Source organism: Leptodactylus fuscus, chromosome 2 (genome assembly GCF_031893055.1).
Source record: "Leptodactylus fuscus isolate aLepFus1 chromosome 2, aLepFus1.hap2, whole genome shotgun sequence".
Taxonomy (NCBI): domain Eukaryota; kingdom Metazoa; phylum Chordata; class Amphibia; order Anura; family Leptodactylidae; genus Leptodactylus; species Leptodactylus fuscus.
In genome coordinates this window covers 188,525,482-188,546,282 of record NC_134266.1, presented here as the reverse complement: position 1 = coordinate 188,546,282, position 20,801 = coordinate 188,525,482, and the positions used below count along the sequence as shown (strand labels likewise).

At 37.4% G+C, this 20,801-nt stretch overlaps 1 protein-coding gene across 1 annotated transcript in view; it reads right to left on the bottom strand.

Moving 5' to 3' along the window:
* Positions 1-568: 568 nt before the first annotated feature.
* PCCA (propionyl-CoA carboxylase subunit alpha) overlaps positions 569-20,801 on the bottom strand; it is a 360,616-nt gene continuing 340,383 nt past the window's right edge. The window contains exons 22-24 of the mRNA XM_075265336.1: positions 14,998-15,138; positions 2,737-2,814; positions 569-769 (exon numbers count right to left, since the gene is read on the bottom strand). Of these exons, the coding sequence (XP_075121437.1) occupies positions 701-769; positions 2,737-2,814; positions 14,998-15,138 (288 nt within the window). The 3' untranslated portion in view covers positions 569-700. The remainder of the gene's footprint in view (positions 770-2,736; positions 2,815-14,997; positions 15,139-20,801) is intronic.

The window sequence follows — 20,801 nt, the reverse complement described above, 5'->3', positions numbered from 1 at the left end:
CAACACATTACACTATGTAATGAATAAAGATTTGCAACTGGAATATTTAATTAATTGATATCTAGGATGTGATATTGTAGTGTTCCCTTTATTTTTTTTAGCAGTGTATATTTTGAAATAGGATAATAAATGAAAAGAATAGCAAAAACTCAGGGGTCATGTCCCCACCAATAACGTTGTTTTACATAACTCATCAAAAGTGAAAATATAAGAAAAAAAATTCCAGTTCCAAAAACCACTGTGAAACACCAGATCTTGCAAATACCATATTCTCTTGTGGGTATGTCTCTCACAGTCACATAGAAGATACTGTATGTGAGTTCTATGACTCCAGGATGCTACAGGCCCCCCTTGCGCAGATTTGTTCCTGTATTACATTTTGCTTCTGACACCGGCCCTGTATGATATATATATTTTTTTCCCTCTTGGATTCTGGCATACATGATCTCTACACTCTGATACACCCTCAAAATCAGTGCCAGTATCAGAGTGTGAACATACCCTTTACAATGTGTACCATACGATATTTAAACAGACAAGAAACATTTTGTAACCATTGGTTTTTATTCCACTTATACTTGTGATAAATATAACTGTATAAAATCTGTTTTGTAGGAATGTCACGTCAAAACATTTGTATGACTTGGTTCATCAGAAATCATCTATAAAGTGTCAAGTGGAGTCATGTAGTGAATGGGATTTATTCAAGCTGTACCAGGAGATCCCCCTCTCCCACGGTTTCGCCAGGACTGCAGTGCACAGATGTCACCTGTAAATGACAAAGTCAGAGTCAAAAATCTTCTGGATACATTAAAATGGAAGAAATGAGAAAAAAGAAAAATATGAACCAGATGGCGGCTTTACCTGTAACCGTAAGTACTACAAACTCTTATTTTATAGAGCTGAGCTATGGGAAATTCTAACGTCACGCTGCTAATATATACATCAGGAGCAATCTTTAGTCAGCAAAGGGTAGCAACAGGAATAGCAATAAATCTGATGAAAAGTATCTGCATGGCATTAGAGAGGACCTGTCGCCAAGTACAAATTGCTAAATGCCACACTCATTTCATTGCCACTGTGCCTCCAAATAATATGGCTTTTTTTTTTCTTTCAATTTCATCTCCAAAACATATGGCCCCAATAGGTTATATGTAGATTAGCTCTTATTTTCCAAGTGGGTGGCAACCTATTCTCGAGAACAAAAGGTCATTGCCCACTTGTAAAATAAGAGCTAATTGACACACAACACATAACCTTCCAGGGGCCAAATTTTTTGAATGGGGTGTATGGAATAAAAAAAAAAACCCAAAAAACAAAAACCAATCGCCAAGTTGTTCAGGGGCACAGTGGCAATGAAATGAGGTATGCTTATTAGCATTTTATACTTGGGGATAGGCGAAAGGCTCCTCTATGGCAGGGCCTTTAGTTCAGTTTTGTTTGTTTTTTTTCATATATATTTTCAATCAATTATTATTAAGACTGTTTATTTTTTTTCTCTTGTAAATTATGTTTATATATTAACTCTATAAACCCCGGTGGTCCACTCTTAAACCTGCAAGGATGTACTAGCTGTGCTTTGAATCCCTTGGTGAGAAAAGCACATTACAATTGTTTGTCATTTATAACGTATAAGGGGGCATTCACACGGAGTAACGCCGGGCGTGTATCACAGCCGTACACGCCGGCGTTACGGCAGACTGCCGAACACTTCCCATTCACTTCAATGGGAGCACTCGTAACAGCGGCGTTTACGAGCGCTCCCATTGAAGTGAATGGGAAGTGTTCGGCAGTCTGCCGTAGCACCGGAGTGTATGGCTGTGATACACGCCCGGCGTTACTCCGTGTGAATGCCCCCTTATACTTTATAAATGACAAACAATTGTAATGTGCTTTTCTCACCAAGGGATTCAAAGCACAGCTAGTTTTGTAGGGTAGGGGAGTCAGTGGTTGCCATAGATGCGCTCATCCCAAACACCCACAAGAGTCAACTGGTTTTTACATGAAGCCAATTTACCTATTATATTATATATATATATATTTTATATAATATATTATTAGCACGTGGGGGGAAACCATAAGATATAACAATTCTATCATACTAGTGACTACATGTAAACCAGTTATACCATGGAATTATTTACTAGAAGAATTCCTCATGGAAGGAAAGGGCTGGTGTGGGATTCTGAATATTAATATACTATGACAAGCCCTGAAAGACCGGCACTATATGTGCAATGACATTTTCCAACTCATCACAAATAAGTAGTTTATAAAATTATATTTTTTAAATAATATATTGTTATTAAGGCAATGACATACCTGCTGCATATACTGAGCAGACGTATGTAACGATTTTTGCTATAGTATATTCTGTAGCTGCTTTTAGCTAGAATCTATAAATCTTCTACTTCACATTGTGAAATCTAAAGCACTACTTTCCTTCACGTACGTAATGATGGGATATATATCTATAGAGAACCTCATTCTTTGTTGTCCCCTTCATTTTCATACATGTTCTACATTGCTCACCATCCTCCGGGAACCAATGAAGGGAATTCATCTGACCACAGAAAACCATTTATGGATACAGTTTATATAATCCCCTTCAAGACATTATTACCATCTAGTTAAGGTCATGTGTAACATCTGAATATATTTTATTATATGCTGATCTTGGTTATCGACATACATTCTGCAGCCATACGGACATGAATGAAGAAAGAATCCCAGTACCTTAGCAGTTTTAGCTGCAGTCATGCTGTTCTGCATCTTCATTGCCTCGATTACGCAGATCTCTTGTCCCTCAGAAACCTATTACAATACAAGTATTTATGAGGGATAAGTAACATTAATAGACATACACAGAACACATTAAAAAACAGGTACAAACCAAGGTACAACAGGATAATGACATGATGAAAAGGAATTGAGCAGGTTACTACTACAGTGTGCTTTCTAAAAGGAAGGGGTTCTGGATTTTTGTACAGTGAGTGTAGTATATACTATGTTCTGTAGATGTGGATATGGCATTTATTATATTAGCTAAGCTCTACCCGTCCATAAGTACACTAATATTAAGACAATAGTTTACACAAACCATGTATAACTAAGGGAAAATAGATGAAGAGAACGGAGGAAGGATGGGAGCCAAGAAGGAGCGACACATTGAAGAGTTTATGAAAATGTCTGGGGACGAGGCTTTAATTAGCATTTCCTGGGTGTTTGTGATGGAAATGTGAGATATCATGCTGTCCTGAAAGATGGGACTTAGTGAACATACGTTGGAGGTGTTGTTTGTCCACACTGCTCTGATCCAAATCTGCTACAGTCACAACCTATGATGTCCCTCACAGTAAAGATGACAGATGCTGTTAACTTAAACCTTGCACAGAAAGTACATTGTCACACAAGAGCTTGCAATCTATATTCTCCAATTGTTTTTAATAACCATTCTTGTAACAGATCTGTGCCAGTCACATGGGAAAAATAATTCTTCACTATACTTTGATCTGTTGTGTCTTTTGATAACGGTTCTATGTCCTCAGGACTACACATATATTATTATCTGAACCCACATCCTATAGGATTTTAATGAAAAGGCCACTGACATTATTTCGAGAGTAAAGCTGTAGCGAGTAAAGCAAGCCACCTGTCTTTACTTTAAGAACAGATTTGTTTGAGCCATATTCTATAAAGAAACATAGATCATTGGACACAACCCAAATTAATGTGACAGGCTGCTTTCACTGCTAGTCCTGCTAAATAGTCACAAGCCCTACAAGTCTCTCTGATAAACTCAATCTGCCCTGATGTACTTGTATACTCCTTGTCTAATTGGAGTAAAGTTTGCAGCCCTCCATCCTGTATCTTTCATCCAACTTGCAGAGTTCTTTCCTTTGACATGGAAGGGTCAGAGGTCACATTCACATCCGATTATCAAAGTAACACTCATTAAGCAGCAGTTTGCCGGCACCTAAATGAGTTCGTATGAAGGAGCAGTCAGTACATATACTGAGCCGTTTTTTGCATTCTAAGGAAGTGTGGATGTGACACGGCATCACCACATTCTGAAGTTTCAGACGTCTCCAGCTGATGATTAATTATGGGTGGTGGGAAATAAAATCCAGTAAAGCCAGCTGCTTGCCATGGTCGGCAAAATTACTATAATGGATATAGGCTGCCAATTTTCCATTTTATTGGCAAGCCTTCCAAATGCAATTAGGGGAGTTATAAATGATATGGAAATCTATCAAGTCCCTTTCATTTTCGGAGACACTCTCCCCTAGAGGATTGTCTTCAAGCTCATCATTGACTTTGTTGTGCTAATGATGTAAACTTCTTTTTATTTCTAATTAAAGCACCTGTCAACTTTGGGAAAAGATTTCCAGATCCAGAACACTAAAGAAAGTAATGATACTTCTTGAGGAACTTCTCATTGACTCTACTGAGTCCCAGCATCCATAGGCATATCAGAGATGTCACACTGCAAGGCACAGAAAAGGAACAGAAGAGGACGGCGGACACTTATCAAGAACTCTGTTGCTCACCCAGTGCCATTTGCTTTGGAATAAAAGCATGAAAATGAAATGCAAAGGCTAAAATTGCAGACGTGAAGGATGACTGCACAGTGCTCCATTTCTCAATTTCATCCTTCAGAGCCACAAAATGGGGTGATACAGTTACTGGATGAGATTTACAGTAACAGCTGTGGTCTTCCCACACAGGGGAGGGACTTCTAATGTGCTAAGGTCTGGCCGAAGCAGACGGAAAGCAACAAAGCATGATGCTGTTCAGGAATAGCTACTATACATCTATTATCCCACACATATTTGGTACTGCCTAGTTAGTAATAAAACAAAAAATAACAGGGATTTCTTAAAACTCCATGCAAGTATATTTGTATGAGCAGGAAAGGTAGGCAACTAAAAGAAAGTTACCATAATTTTATTTCCTTTCTAATCTGTTCTGCTGCAAGAAACGCACAGGAATCCGTGCCAGTGGCATATGGCTCTCTACTGTGCTAAACATTCGCACTAAAGACAGGTTCATCAGTCATTAGAGTATCTGGGTAAAAAATTAGCTCCTGATGGATGGTATTTAGAGCTTACCTGCTGATAATACATTACCAAAGAAACACAAGTTTCCAAACCCACATGACATTAGAAACTGCAGACCATGAAATAAAATCATGTACGCCAGGTTATACAATATAATAAATAAGTGATTTCAACTCTGCCTAAGATTGGGCCCGCTGCAAGGGACCTTGGGTCAGGCCTGCACAGGCCAATTAATGCACAGCACCTGCTGGATAGAAGCAGCACACGAAGCACTTCCGAATCATTTTAGCAATTAAAACAAAACTGTTTCCTGCCTATTTCAACAGTAACTGTTTCAATGCAGGAGAAGGCCGCTCACCATTATGAAACAAGTAGGTGAAAAAAAAGCAGTTTTGGGTAAAAAGAAGGGAGGGTTGGGATAAAGCTTCACTATGGAATAAGACCAGCCTTTTGTTCCCTTACTCTCTGAACCTTCTGCCTAATTTGGCAGAAAAACAGAGGGCGTATGGGGGCCTTCCACAGTATCACCTTCTGCTGCACTCTGGCCCCCTAAAAAGATGGATCAATATCATCCCTGCTGATTTTCCTTCATAAGTGGAAATCCTTCAATTACAGATTTTTTGGGGTGGACACAGGTGTGAGAGTTTAATATGCATCTTGGGCTCTGAATAAAAGCCCGCTCTCAAGCCTGATTTCCAGTTAACTTTCACATTTTCACACAAGCGGGTTGCATTAAATTTAATTGTGTACAAAGTGATCTATTTCCGGAATTAACATACCTATGTTTTGGTTCACACTGGACAGAATGTAATCCATTTTTTTCAGGAATGTTAATAGACTGATACTTTCAGAAATAAATAAATAAATAGTGAATTACGTTAAAAGTTTAGAACTCACTGATGGCTCTTTTATTTCCCAATCTGTGAATTTACCGAGCTATTTTTTTTTTCTCTCCTAGAGGTCTGACCCCAACTGCCTGTCTAGATCAAAGGATTAAAGATGAACCACTATATATAATTGGTTTGTTCAGCGCAGGGTCATAGACTCACATCATTAGGCCACAATTCAGTCCACCATCAACGCCTCATGTAGTAAAGATGTAATTCACTCATAATGCTTTCCTGTTATTTCTGCGTCTGTTCAGTTTCTGTACGTCTTGCATTGTGTAGAAATAACCCCAATTACAGTGTATAAACATGGATACCAAGCATAACCATACAGAATATTTTCCGCGCTCTCTCTGTATACATACACACACCCTGGACTCGACTGCAACATTCTTACAAGCTACAAATATTCTAACAAACTACAAAAATGACCATATCTTAACAACATACTATAAACACCAAAAACAGAATGTATGTGTAGAACACACACACATATAATTTTTTTTTATCATAAATTCATGTACCAATTTATGTATAGCAAGAAAATACTTAATGAAATATGATATGTACATGCAAATGTGACAGTGGCATCACCTCTTCACATATAAAGTACATTTGTTCCATATATATATATATATATATATATATATATATATATATATATATATTTCAGTGTGTAGCAGTATATAGTTAAAGAGGTTATTAGGTGTATCGTATGTGATTTTTTTTTTGTGTGGTTGCTTGATGTCTGCACAGTATCTCATCATTTCTGGCTGTATCCTACATAATTCTAGTTCAATTGCTTTCCTTCCAAGCTATCACAATGCTTGTAAGATTTTTTTGTGCTGGATCTAGAATTGAGGAGATATCCTGCAAGGCCTCCTATCTGCATCCACCTGCTCAGGCTTTTATGAATTATAGACTGTTGCCTAGAAACAAGCAGTCACAACTGACCAGAAGAAGAATCTGCTATTTCTTTATATTGAAAGTACAATCACAACTTCCTCATGCGATGCAGGGTACAATACAAGTGATAATATGAGCGAGTAGAGTCTGTAAATACTAAATCAAAGAAAGCTTCTTTTTCCCATCTCACAAATTTTGCAAGGTTCTACAACTGGGAATGCTGGTCATGTGCTAAACTACACAAATCTTTAAGTAATTGGATGTCAATGTTTGCTGAATGCATGTCACTCGCGTCCCGTCTAAACATGGTGCTGGGTCCAATTCTCTAGCTCATATGGAGTAGGTGAGAGGACAAGATTTGTCATGACATTCGATTGAGATGGCTGCTAACAGGATTAGAAAGGAGCTGTCACTTTGTGTTACCTGGAGTCCAGAACAAATATACAAATTGATAAGATGAAAACTTAGGGGGAAAGTAAAAGAGGATTGTAGGTTGTGGAAGGAAAAGTTACACGTTCAGTAGGATAGCGCAGGCAACGTATCATAACTTGGTAGGTACGTAGTATAGGGATGCAAGGCCCAAGGTAATGGGTAGGTGTGGACGTAGGGTCCCAACCCCAAAATCGTAATGGAAATGGAACGTCACACTTGTGACAAGTGTGACGTTCCATTTCCATTATAACTTGGTAGGGGTACCATTAATTGTATCACTGCAGTCACATTTCCTGCACTGCAGTGTTATGTAACAAACTAGATATCTCAAAATATTACATTTTAGTAAACAACCAACAATTGGGTTCACAAATTGGGGAAAACTGTCTAAACAAAATGCATCAGAATTCTTAATTTGATTCAAAACCTTGGTAGACACTTTTACAACTTGTATGATAAAGGGTTGTGTTATCGTGGGAAAGATGTGTGGTTTCACAAAAGTGTGATAAACTGAGACAACTAAGAGGAATAAACTTACACTAGACAGCCAACAAATAGCCAGCCAACACTAGAATGCAACAAATTTATCAAACACCATCATTTTGATAAATCTGGTGCAGTTTAAAGACTGACTAAAATAAAAAAATTTTAGATATTATTAGTAATTCTGTCACAATGACACCATTCTCTCTCTATATAGTGAGTAGTCGGAGTCTTCATGGTTCTGGGTAAAGGGCCATAGTATTAAACAGTCTCTCCATCTACATTTTTGAATAAAACAAAACACTTTTTAACTACTAACCCCGTAGTTATCCAATGACTTTATAAGGTGCAGCAAAATAAATCCTGCACGTCTGTCCACTGCCAGGTGTGGAGGGCGCCTGGTTGCAACGCGATCGCAGTGCTGTTTGGTTTCCATGGCAGCCAGAGGCTTAATGAAGCCATTCAAGTCTGTCATCTTTGTACTCCTATTAGGCCCACAGTTTAACACTGACAGGCATAATACACACTGCAATACAGAAGAACCCTAGTGTATAATAGACGTGATCCACTGATCACATGCTCAAGTCCCATAGTCAGGGATCACTGCATCTCTTATGATCGAAACTAGTAAATTAACATCTTACTTATCCTGCATGTTAAACACAATTATTATATTAAAAAATAAATAAATAAATAAAAAGAAGAAGAGTAAAGTAACACATCCCTAAAGGAAGTGAAAGAAAGACTTCATCGGGAAAAAAATATACTCCTTTCTGTTGATAGGATAAATCAAAATGTTACTGATTTTGGAGTGTAACACTGAAAATAAGGTTATAATGTTATTTACAGTGCAACATGAACATCAGAAAACAAAACTCCCAAAAAAATACAAAACTGAAATTGCTGATTTTTTTTCTGTTCTCCTGAAAGAATGTAAAGAAGTTAAGCACTAGAATATATGTATATATGTTATATGCCCTTACATAACTAGGTCAATGGAAAAAGATGAATGGAGAGTTGGGAAAAAATAAATTGCATCAATTGGGCCTTATTTTTTTTCTTTCAAAATAAGATTCTTTAATTTTTTTTTTTTATGTGTATACACATACACAGATACATATACACATACATATCTCAGACATAAAACTCCCCTCTTTGTCCCATCGGGGAGGAAAGAAGAAAAAAACAATGAGGCCCTAAATAGGTTGCTTTATTGAAGCACAACTTTCAGTATTAAATGCTGCCCTTAGAGGAAGAAGAACGTTATACGTGAAATTGTAACAGAGACTGAGGTAGGAAGGGAGGAAGGTATAGCACTCAGCTCATGAATGTAGTGCATGCTTAAGCTGGAATCAACTGGATTCTTTCTATGGGATTATTGTGCAAACAGCAAAATATTCTACTGTCTCAGCTGGCACAGTAATCCTTTGGACCTAGACTTATAAAAGGCTTCGCTCTATAAAAGCACCCATGCAAATCTGATTTTAGACTGCTGCCTAGAAAGGAGACTACAATAGCTTGGCTGAAGTCTAACTTTGTGTCCCCTTCACTGCCAATCAAGCTTCGACAGCCTTGTTGCTAGAGAAATCGAGTTGTCAGACAGCAAGACTCTGGTAACCAGTCTGTCAGCTCTTTAGCCCAAGGAATACATGTACTAAACTGAGGATAGGCTGAGATCATTATTTTCTCTCATTCTCCTTTATGAAAAATACTATTAAGGGTGCGTTCACACGGAGTAATGTGCCGCGTGACCTGGCATGTATACACCATGTGAGATTTTGAGCGCCGCAAAATAACGCGGCGTATATGATCCAGGCTCCCATTGAAATCAATGGGAGCGTATACGGCGCTCAAAATCTCACACGGCGTATACGTGCCAGGTCACGTGGCACGTTACTACGTGTGAATGCACGCTTACATGAGAAAACTGTTGGAGGAATATGCAAATATGTTTCCCAAGATGTAAATATCCCATGATCCCCCACAGTGGAGCAAAAATGGCTTTGTAAGACTCCACACACCTGACAAGGTGGTCTCTCCCTAAGGAGTGACAATATCCCCATAATGAGAAAACTGTGTAATAGCTCCCTAAATGACATTCGATTGCCATTTTGCCCCTGATTTTTATTTTTCTGTCTACCGGTTTCAAAGATATGGCTCCAAGAAGGTTATCTGCAAATCGGCTCTTATTCCCTACTCAGGCAATGATCTTTTATTTTTCTTATAGAAAATAAAGGGTTACTGCAAACTTGGGAGAACAAGAGTTACTTTATATATAACTTTCTGGGGGTCATATCTTTTGAATGGACAGGGTCAAAGCCAAATTCATCAAGGTCACATACTTGTTGACAGCTCCTCTTTACAGTGCGCACATTTGATCATCATGCTCAGAACACCAACGTATCTTTATTTAAATAACAGACCAGAAATCGGACCTATTTTACAGTAGCCTGACAGATCTGTAGAGCATCCAATGGGTGGCTCACGTGAAGCATGCAAAGGTGTGACTAGATGTGAGATACCATACATAAATGGGAATGGATAGGAGGCAGAAACAGCAAAAGACTACAGACCAGGCCAAGGTCAGAATACATCAAGTGTTAGAGTGTTTTCACAAAACAACATTCAGTGGATCCAGTGTGTATGAGAAACGCCAGTCCTTTCTTTATATTTCTCATTCTTTATTAAAGGGGTTGTCCAGGGATTATCAAATTACTTACCTATATATGTATATGAATACCCATACCTGCATATGGATATATGTGCTCCTGTTTGCTACTGTATATTAGTCATGGAATAATATTTAAGCTCTATTCTCATTTACAGTAAGTTTATGTTAAGTAATAAGTATGTACTTCTACAGGAACACACAGGGAAATATAAAACCTCAGTTTTGCTGTAATCTCTTGCTAACCTCTGAAATCCCACTTGATGGTAGTAATAATGATCTTGGAGAGAAGTATTATAATGGACAAGTCAGATGGGGAATTCAACCTTTCATTTTTAGGCATACTGCTATCACTGCAGTGTTGTATTTAATGCATTAAAAAGTGGATTTCCTTCCAGTGGTGGGATGGTTCCAGCCATTAAATAAAAAAGCCACTACACAAACACCCCAATTTTAGATTGTTTCATAGTTTCTTATTGACAGACATACATATAACATTTGGTCACTGCTTTTTGGGGCAATTAACGCAGTAAAAAACACATGCGAAAATATAAAATCACCCTAAGGACAGGCACACATAGGGCGAGTTCACAGCAGATTAGCCGTGGTGGAATTTTCTGTGGTTAGCCTGCTGTAAACTACTATATTAGTGAGGTAGATGGTATTTAAACCAATCCCATTCACAGGTTCCAGAAAAAAATCTGCAGCATAAAGTTTCTCATTCTGTGGGTTTTGAACACACAGCGTGTCAATTACTGCAGCATATTCGCTCGTAGTTTTCAACCTTTGCAATGTGAAGGTTGAAAGCCGGGCCTGCCATATGGGAATCAGAGCCAATCTGCAGTTGTGTTCACTGTAGGATATCCTTAGGCTGAACGTTGGAGAAATGTACCTTTGTTTTGTCACATAATTTTGCTTCATTTTTCTTTTTTCTTTAAAAGTGGCCTCAAACGGAATAGGAAATATAAAAGAAACTCTTTTCCATTCTGCAAAATCCACTCCTACATTTGGCTCAAAAAAATACACAGAAAAATCTGCAAAAACGGGCAACACGGTGGCTCAGTGGTTAGCACTACAGCCTTGCAGTGCTGGAGACCTAGGTTCGAATCCTAGCCAGGAACAACATTTGCAAGGAGTTTGTATGTTCTCCCCGTGTTTGCGTGGATTTCCTCCCATTCTACAAAGACGTACTGCTAGGGAAAAAAAAAAAAAAGTACATTGTGTTCCCTATATGGGGTTCACAATCTACATAAAAAAAAAAATTAAAAAAAATCTGCAAAAAAAATGCAGCTTTTCTGCAATTGGTAGCCTGAAGCTTTAGGCTGCTTTTACACAGTTAGTGTTTATTGTGTATTATGTATCACAGATTGTGAGCCAAAACCTTTCCATTATGTGTTATCTTTGTGCAGTTTTCCCTCCTGTTTTTGGCTAAATATCATTGATACAAAACATTGACCATGTGAAAATACCCTAATTGTAAAATACAGGTAACACACATACTGGTCAAACTATATCTAGTGATGGCTTCATACTAGGTTTTCTGTAGTAAGCATATCACTGTCTAAGTCTTTGTTCACACTGACATAACTTTTGTTATTACACAAGTCATCACTTAGTTCATCTCTGGTATAACTGATTCTGACAGATTCCATCTGATTAAAGTCAGATTTCCATGTTTTCTGGGGTTTATTTTATTTACACAATTCTAGCCATCAAGATAGAATAGGAAACCTGACCGAATGGACAAAAGTCCAGTCTGAATAAAGCCGTAATCAATCTTGTTAAAGTTAAAAATGATTTAACTCAGAGAGAAAAAGTGTCAAAGACATCAAGACAAATGAAATAGAGATGAAAATAACAGATGGGTAAAGACCGAGAAATGATTAAACCAGGCAAATGAGATTTCAGATAGAGAACAATGATGTGAATGATGTGCGCCAAATGGAGAATACTATTTCTGAGTTTACTTTTATAAAGCCTGGACTGTCAAAGTATTGGGCTTTACCTGATGGGAACCCATATGCCTAATGTCTTAAAAGAAAAAAAAAAATATCGCAAGCATTACACCAGTTTGAAGAAAAAAAAAAAAAAACCTCAGGTTTTATGTTGTATTGTATAGCTATATATACAGGTGCTTATAACAGTAAGTAGTTTTTAATACATTGTGTTCTTTTATTAGTTTATGTACTATTATGTATGTTTACAGCACTGACGTGACATTACTATATGAAATGCATGGGAAGGTGTTGTGTACAACGTGCGCCCTCCAATTACTATTGGCTCCCTGAATATTTTATAGATGCTTTTGTAGAAACCACAGTACTGAGGACACGTTTGCTTTTTGCAGACATACAATACTTTCCGTATATCTCATTTTGTAAATCTCAAAGAAAACACCCATGCTTGTTGCCAATTTTTTCTAGAAACAGCAGAGAAGACAAAATACATGAAGATTTTGAGAAAACCCTCACTGCAACTTTCTTACAATGCAAAATCTACATTGAATTGCTTCTTCTGAACAATAGTACAAAAGTGACATGTAAGTTTTTCATTCACGGTTACCATACATAGACAAAACATACATATACACCCTTCATTCCCAATCCAACGATTGGATGCACTGTGCTCCTTCATTAAATCGATATTAAAGACCATGAATGACTTGGAGTCCACTGCCTTGAATATAATAACAATTCTAAAGCGCTCTGTTCTTCTGCACTCAGGCATGCTGACTGTTTGAATCTCCTACTGTCTATAAGCAGAAGAAATGGGTTTCACACAATGTGTGATAAGGTGAATCAATTTTTTACAGTCTGCTTTCTAGTCCCTTCACAGGAAGTATACAGGAGCAAAGTATTTAAATGTAACTTTTTTTTTTATTCAGCACAGAACAATATGAATTAAACTGTATGTCATGTCTTAAAATGGGAGATGTGTGAAATTAGGAGCATCCTGAATAAATGGTTAAACTAAGTATCGGTGTGCAGGTGGATGACTGGGTCGCAAGGCTTCTACAGAGAAAATCATTCTACTAACACTAAATATATCTTGCTGCAAATAGTTTAATACATGTGACAATATTTTTACAATTTTTTTAAGAAATAATCACTAAAACATGGACAAATACAGGGAGAACAAGAAGCCAAAGCCGCCCTGTGTTGTGCTGTTGTGCATCCTGCCTGGCTATGGACTGTGCAGCATCTTTACCAAAGAGATTTCACATCTCAATACTCAGTTACCTTTTAGCTGTAAACAGCAAAATACAAAGTGTAACCAGTGGAAGAAATTTTTGTTCTTTCCACAATTTCCCCAGGCTGTATAATAATAAACATGCCATATAAAGCTAAATGCAATTTTTTCACCATTACGTATCTAAATCTACCCAGAAATGTGTCAGGCAATAAATATCTTATTGCACAATGGTTAAAAAAGAAAAGGTTACAGTTCAGAGTGTGACAAATGAGTGATCGATGACTAGAATTTATTAATAAATTACATATGTACACTAAAATGGAACTTTCTTAGAGGGAATTGACTTTAGTATACGTGAACTGTTAACTTCTCCTGGGGATATTTTATCTGTGACCTAGAATACAAAACAGTGAGACAATACAAAAGTGCAGATGTAAGAGGCCCACCTAGGCTGCTGTGAAAATTCTGAGCATTTCATATCCTTTGGTTCCTTACCCTTTTAGGATAGCTTTGTGTCTGTTCTGAGCATATCTGAATTCTCTCACTGTAAATAGCATGAATTCATCACCCTTCCCTTGAAGTACTTCCTCACATTTCCCGAGAGCCTCCCACCCTCTAGTTTCAGAAGGTGACCTCTTGCTTCCCTCCTGTACCTTGTTGAAACCTTTGATATATTTGAACTTTTTATTATTTTTAACATATCCTTTTTCCTTCACTGAAAATGTCTTGTCTCCTTGCTGTATTTTGTCTCTGCATTTAATTAAAGGATTGATCACCAGTGACAATGTGAAGGAGCTTTAAAATAAAGAATAATATACACCCTCCCCATCTGACTAGATCAGTAACATTTGTGTTGTAGCATACACACAGTATACACACATGTATTGCCTTCCAGCGATCTCTAGGACAGCACCAGAAGAAATAGAATAAAAATCCAACTAAAATGAAAGGCTTGAGTTTAATGCTTTCATCTAGTCAATGACATTATTATATGCCCTGTATGAAAGGTATGTCTGGGGAAGAAATCAACTAAGATTACATTTACTGAAATAATCTGCATGATAACAGGTCATAAACTGAATGCCTTCCATAGGTCGGGTCTTTCCCTTTAATTCCGCCCCCTCATATCTATACAAAGATGGAGCCTCCTGAAGTGTAATGGAGAGAGGACAGCACTACCAGAGACTTGGTGCACAGACTCTAAAGTCCAATAGGACTTTTCTGTAATTTTACTACAATCACACTAAGAATAAAATAATTTAGAATAAGTATGTTATGTGCATATATTATAAAGGTTGTGAAATATATAGACACAATCCAGTTATATATCATCTACATGTTATGTAAAATGCAAGGCGGTGGCACTCACCATATCCCCAGGCTTAACAGATACGGCTACCACGGTCCCTGGCATGGGAGATCTGAGAATGCTGCTGGTGTCCTCTTCCACCTTCTCTGGCATGTACTTGCTCAGTTCTGCTGCTTGTTTCGTCAACACTTGCAGTTTATACTTAAAATTAACAAAAGTAATTCAGCCGTTAGTTCATTTATGTTACAGTAGGAGATAACTTGTCACACATTCTGCCAGTTCACACATTATGGGATTAACAAGGGTAATGTATTTACTGCTGTTCTATAATTATGTTTACAGCTATTAGCAAATTGTTTGACGGAAAAATTATACAAGAGAAATACAGACCATTAGTTTGGACATTTTATTGTGAAAGGCAAAATCTCAAGGCGTGAAAATATATACACACATTTATGTATGTATGACGGAATAGGATAGATAGATAGACATAGACAGATACAGTAGATGGATGAATAGATCTACTCATACACAGAGAGATATATGGTTTTTTTTTAGTTTTTTATTTGACAATTTTAAAGGTCATTGGCAAATTTCAGTATAATGCATTATTAAATTACAATATACATTTATAGTGACCATTTCCAACAGACCTTCATTATTTGGGCACTAAATATCAGCAATGGATTTCTTAGAAAGTAACACTGCAACCATTATCACACCAGATTGTTGGTAATTAAAGGCTCATTCTACTTCCTATACAAGGCAATACCAAAAATGATAATGAAAATAATAATATAAGTAATATTAAATCTCTCTACTTCATAAAGTGGGAATCAATATGTGAACTCATTCTAATTTTGTGCGCTTATTTCTGGTATCCAGTGATGGATATATTATAAGTTTTACAGTCAAGAGTAAGATAATGAAGTGGTATGCTAGAAAATCCATTTATGGTCTTAGCACAAAAAACGTGCACGGCACAAAAGAAAATAAATCTACCCTATGACCAGTAGATGGCAGTAGGCCTCTTTGCGTAGCAACCCCAGTATGCTTTAGATTTTCTGATAGGGGTGTAGGACTTATAGTCACACATCGGGTAGTTTGCACACGTAACACTGATTTACATTTCTGTGGTGTTGAGGTATTTGAACATTGGTCAAGTATTGGAAAGGCTTTGTATTATAGGCTGATGGATTTTGTGGCTGTTGGAGGGCAATAATTTTTTTCTATCCTTTAGTTCTTACTAAGAAAATCTGACCAGTAATGGAGTAGGTAGTTTTTTGCTTCTTCAGGTATCTTAGGTGAAGTGTTCACAGCCAGCCTCCTGACATGGCACATAGGAATGTCATTACATATCATGGCAGTCCACCGTCAAGAGTATGAAATGTTTTAACAAAGCCTTCCTATTAATGGAAGACATCTAATCCCGGTGACGACTGGTAATTTACATTCTTTCATTAAATAAGCTTTAGAATGTTATGGAAACATTTTTCCATTTATCGCTCAGGCTTACATTTTACATAGAAATCTGGGTAATCGCTGGTAAAGCTGTTAAGATTTGATAACGTGTTGCTTGTCCAATTCCCCTAATCTGACAGTCTGAATAATAACATCTTGGGCATATATTTTTCCTTCTCTCAAGTGTGTGTTTTGCAATCAAGAAATACAAGTGTCTGCCAGATTCTGAAGGATATGATCCTTAAGTAAAATTACAGTGCAAATAAAAGCTTTTTGCTCCAATTAAAATTTGCCTGACTCATAAGTGGCAGGGAAATAAAGCAAGCGAGTGCATTTTCCTGTCAATCTAATAAACATTCAGTGCAGAGGGACTATTTATCAAAGATAAATTGTACTTAAAAGTCATTCATTAAACCTATGGGGGGGAATATAATTACACAAAATTGCACAGTTTCGGGATCTGTGGATGTCGCCTGAATCCTGCTTATGGTTTTTAAATAATAAAATATCTAGAAAATTGCAGAATCTGTGGTCTGGAATCACAATGTAACTGTATACTATCTGCTTTCCAAGAGGGGTGGGAAATAACATGCTTGCTAGTCTTCAGATTACACCACTGCTACATAAAGCTGTTGCTCATTTTTACCTTATTGTTGCCCTAGCAGACTTGTATATCTACATATTGTAAAACAATAATATAAAGGAGAGCAGCACAAGAGAGACAAAGCTACAACGAATGCAAGTAACATGGCAATGTACATTCATCTGTATTATTTGCCAGATATACGTATATCTCTTGTAGTACTGACTTGCATATTTTATTGTGATCACATATCTAGAGCCATGTGAAAAGTGAAAACATGAAGTCTATTATAAAAATATAGCAAAATATCTGCATGAAAGGTGACACTTTTTTCCATAACTAATTTCAATATTGGTTTGACATTGACATTAACATTAATCTTGGAAGCCATGCGGATGACACTCAGATGTCCTCTGAGTGTGATTCAAGTGACTTTTGTTAAAATAAAGGATCGGCCGCCACTCGTGCATTAGGCCTAACTATGCAAGTCTTTAATGGAAGCCAGCAGTCAGCTGTAAAGAGGAACTTGGCATGACATTCTGGGATGTGGCATAATGGTCTAGCAATACATATGTAGGTGTAAATAGCAGAACTACATATGACGAAATTGAAAAAAAAAGGCATAAGAACGTTCACGTGTGTCACATTTGTTGCACAATTTTTGAGACTAAAAGTCTATACAGATATCTGGATGGGGTGGTTTCTGCAGAATGTGTAGCTTTTACATACAAACATACACATCTCAGAGAAGACAAACATTCGGCTATAAAAATATACACGAGATGCAATATAATGATATAGTAGAGCTACATAATAGAACTAGATTCTCAGGTCTGTTTCATCGTCTTTGGAGCGGTCTCTATTCAGTGACAATAATACAGATGTGAATACAAGCATTTCCTGTTACAAGCATCTTTAATAGTATTCTCACATGACGCTGCTCCCAGTGTTTTGAGAGCTTGCATTTTTCTAGCTACTGTTTGTAGTGCTCAATTGCTCTTGTTGTGACAGGCTGTAGTGAAGGGGTAACACTCCTCCCGTCACATGGGAATGATTCTAGAGATGCTGCATACAAAATGCAGTAAAACAGAATACCTCTACACTCTTCATCCACATTAGCCTGCATTTATAAGACGGTCAGGTCAACAAGGCAGAAATGCAATTACACAATGAGTGAATACAGAAGTGGCCATGAAAGGGTCTTGGGGTTTTCAGGTTTTTTTTTTTTAAAACCATCTTTTGGAATCGGTAATCTATTGACTAATATCCTTTCAGCAAGTCCTCCATGGCGTATATGTAGATTTATCAGCATCAGACTGTTCCAAGTAAATGATCAATAGTCAGAACATGATGGCAGTAGATGTCTCGCTATATCATCTGTCATCTGCACATTTACAGTATTTAACTTCTGAAACAGCATCATAACATCGGGGAAGATGGAGATAAAAACAGGGTCTGGGTTATTTTTTTGAATGGCAGTATGCATTAAAATGGTTTTCCACAGGATAGGTGATAAATATACAATCTGACCGCTAGGACTTCCAGATTTCACTTGTGTGAATGTAGTGGTGGTATGGATGTGTTACTGCTGCTATTTTCACTTCTATGGGACTGATAGAGTGCAGTTATCTCCATCGGGTCCCCAATGGTATGATGATCCACATACACATTATCCATTCACAGAGGGGACCCCCATTCTTGTGACCACTGGTAGATCCGTGCAGTAAACGTAGCAGCACAGCACTCCAAATCTGTAGCCATCTGGATGGGACCTCAATCACGGACATATCAATGTAAGGTTTTGGTACTTAGGTGACCTTCCTCAGATATTCAGATTGTCTTTTTAGCAGTTTATTAACACAAAGGAATCAAGGTATCCACCACATGGGAGAAGTGCTGTTTACCATTATTGTCCATCAGATCCTGAAAGGGAGTCTGTCACCAGAACCCATCAGCCCAGCCCTGCAGATGGGCTATGGTCACCTGAATGAAACAGACATTGTGAATCTGTTCCTCTGCTGCAGTTTTTTTTGTCAAAATGCAAATGAGCTCTTTGATGAAATGGCAATATCCTTGTTGCTCCAAAGAGGTAATCTGCATATTGGAAAAAAAACTGCTATAGCTAGGCAATGGAGACACAGATTCACAAGACTGGTTAATTCAGATGACCCTAACCCTATTTGTGGGGCTTGGTTGATATGTTGGCTTCTGGTGCAGACTCCCTTTAAAAGTACAGAATTAAAATGAATGCTGTAAGGACTGCCTTAATATGTTGAATACAAATAATCTGAATAAACAGCTTTACCCTAAAAGCTACATAAATCGCATATGACACCATTTACTTTGAACATAACATTTCTCTGAAAAACTGTTACTAAAATAGTTCTATTTTAATATATTAATGTCACATCAATTTGTGCATATTGTACCACCATCTGTAAAATACTGCACTACATGTAATCTCCTCACATGGAGATTACTGAGGGCCCGATCACTTCTGTCAAATATAAGAACCTTAGAGAGTGCTGATGTCACTCCTGCTGTAAGAGTCACTTAGAAAGTGTTCATGCAAGGAACATTTAAGTGTCAGTGCGGGTAAAACACACCTGGATATGAGGATCAGCTCATGCATGAAATTTTCTCTGCCTGAAACTGAAAGCTGTGTATTATGTGAGATAATTTGTTCCTTCACCTGTATAACACCATGTGCCATTTGGTCTTGTGTATTTATGTGTTGACAGAGGTTCTCGCTTCTAAAGGCCACTTTAGACAACCATGTTTCACTGCTGCTCTCCTTTTCTTTTTTTTTTTTATAAATCTCAACAGCTGGAAAAATGAGGAATGGTTTAAATCATGATAAAAATAACACATAACGGGGAACGCAAAGCTACTGCTTATATAGTCTCCTTATCAGCTAGAGACCAAGTGACTTGGAAACGTGATGTTATATAAGCTATGTCTAATGCCCAGAGTGCTGCCACATATAGGAGCTTGCGTCACCCGCTAGGTGGACAGCCAGAATTTTTACTGTGGACTATTAAATGATAACAGACTGCCCAGTAACTAGTAGTAGGCAGGAATCCATTATTCTTCAGTGAAAACACTGGCATCCAGGTCCTGCGTGCGCTCATAGCTACTATGTGTGGTAGCATCCTTAGGTTGGAGCTGGAGTGAAGAAGCAGCAGCAAGATGAAAGCGCTGCCAAATGCTCCATTTATTCTATAGTAATACTTACACCATGCTTTTATGTTTTTACCCTTAAGCCTCATTTACACAATTTAAAAGGATTGAAGACGGCAATAAAACATGTTAGCAGATCCAGACACAAATCTAATGTGTATAGATCACAGAGTTGTGTTTTTGAGGTCAGAAGGACCACACGTTGGATTATAAAAAACAAACAAAACACCATCCATTGATGAATAAAGCCAAACATATTTAGCAGTCCCTTCCCTCTTCTTATTGCAGTAAGCAATAATATATTACTGTATTAATATATTTATGTTCATTTTTCATTAGTCAAAAATTTGCCCAAAATGTCTTACCTACATGATTTTTCTTTAATGCAAACAATACTTGATATTTATTTACACAGAATGTTTGCCATTTACTTTGGAGGGATGGAAGCCACACAAAAAGCACAAAGTGGATAAAGACTTATAGAAATCTGAGTTCTCCGTGTAAGTTGAGTTGTTGTTTTTCAATGCACTCCGGCGCATTTATTTATGGCAAGTTGGAATATAACATGGGTCGCCATAGTTGATCACCTTACAGTGCTCATAAACAGATTTTTACTATTTAAAAATGTAAACTAATTTGA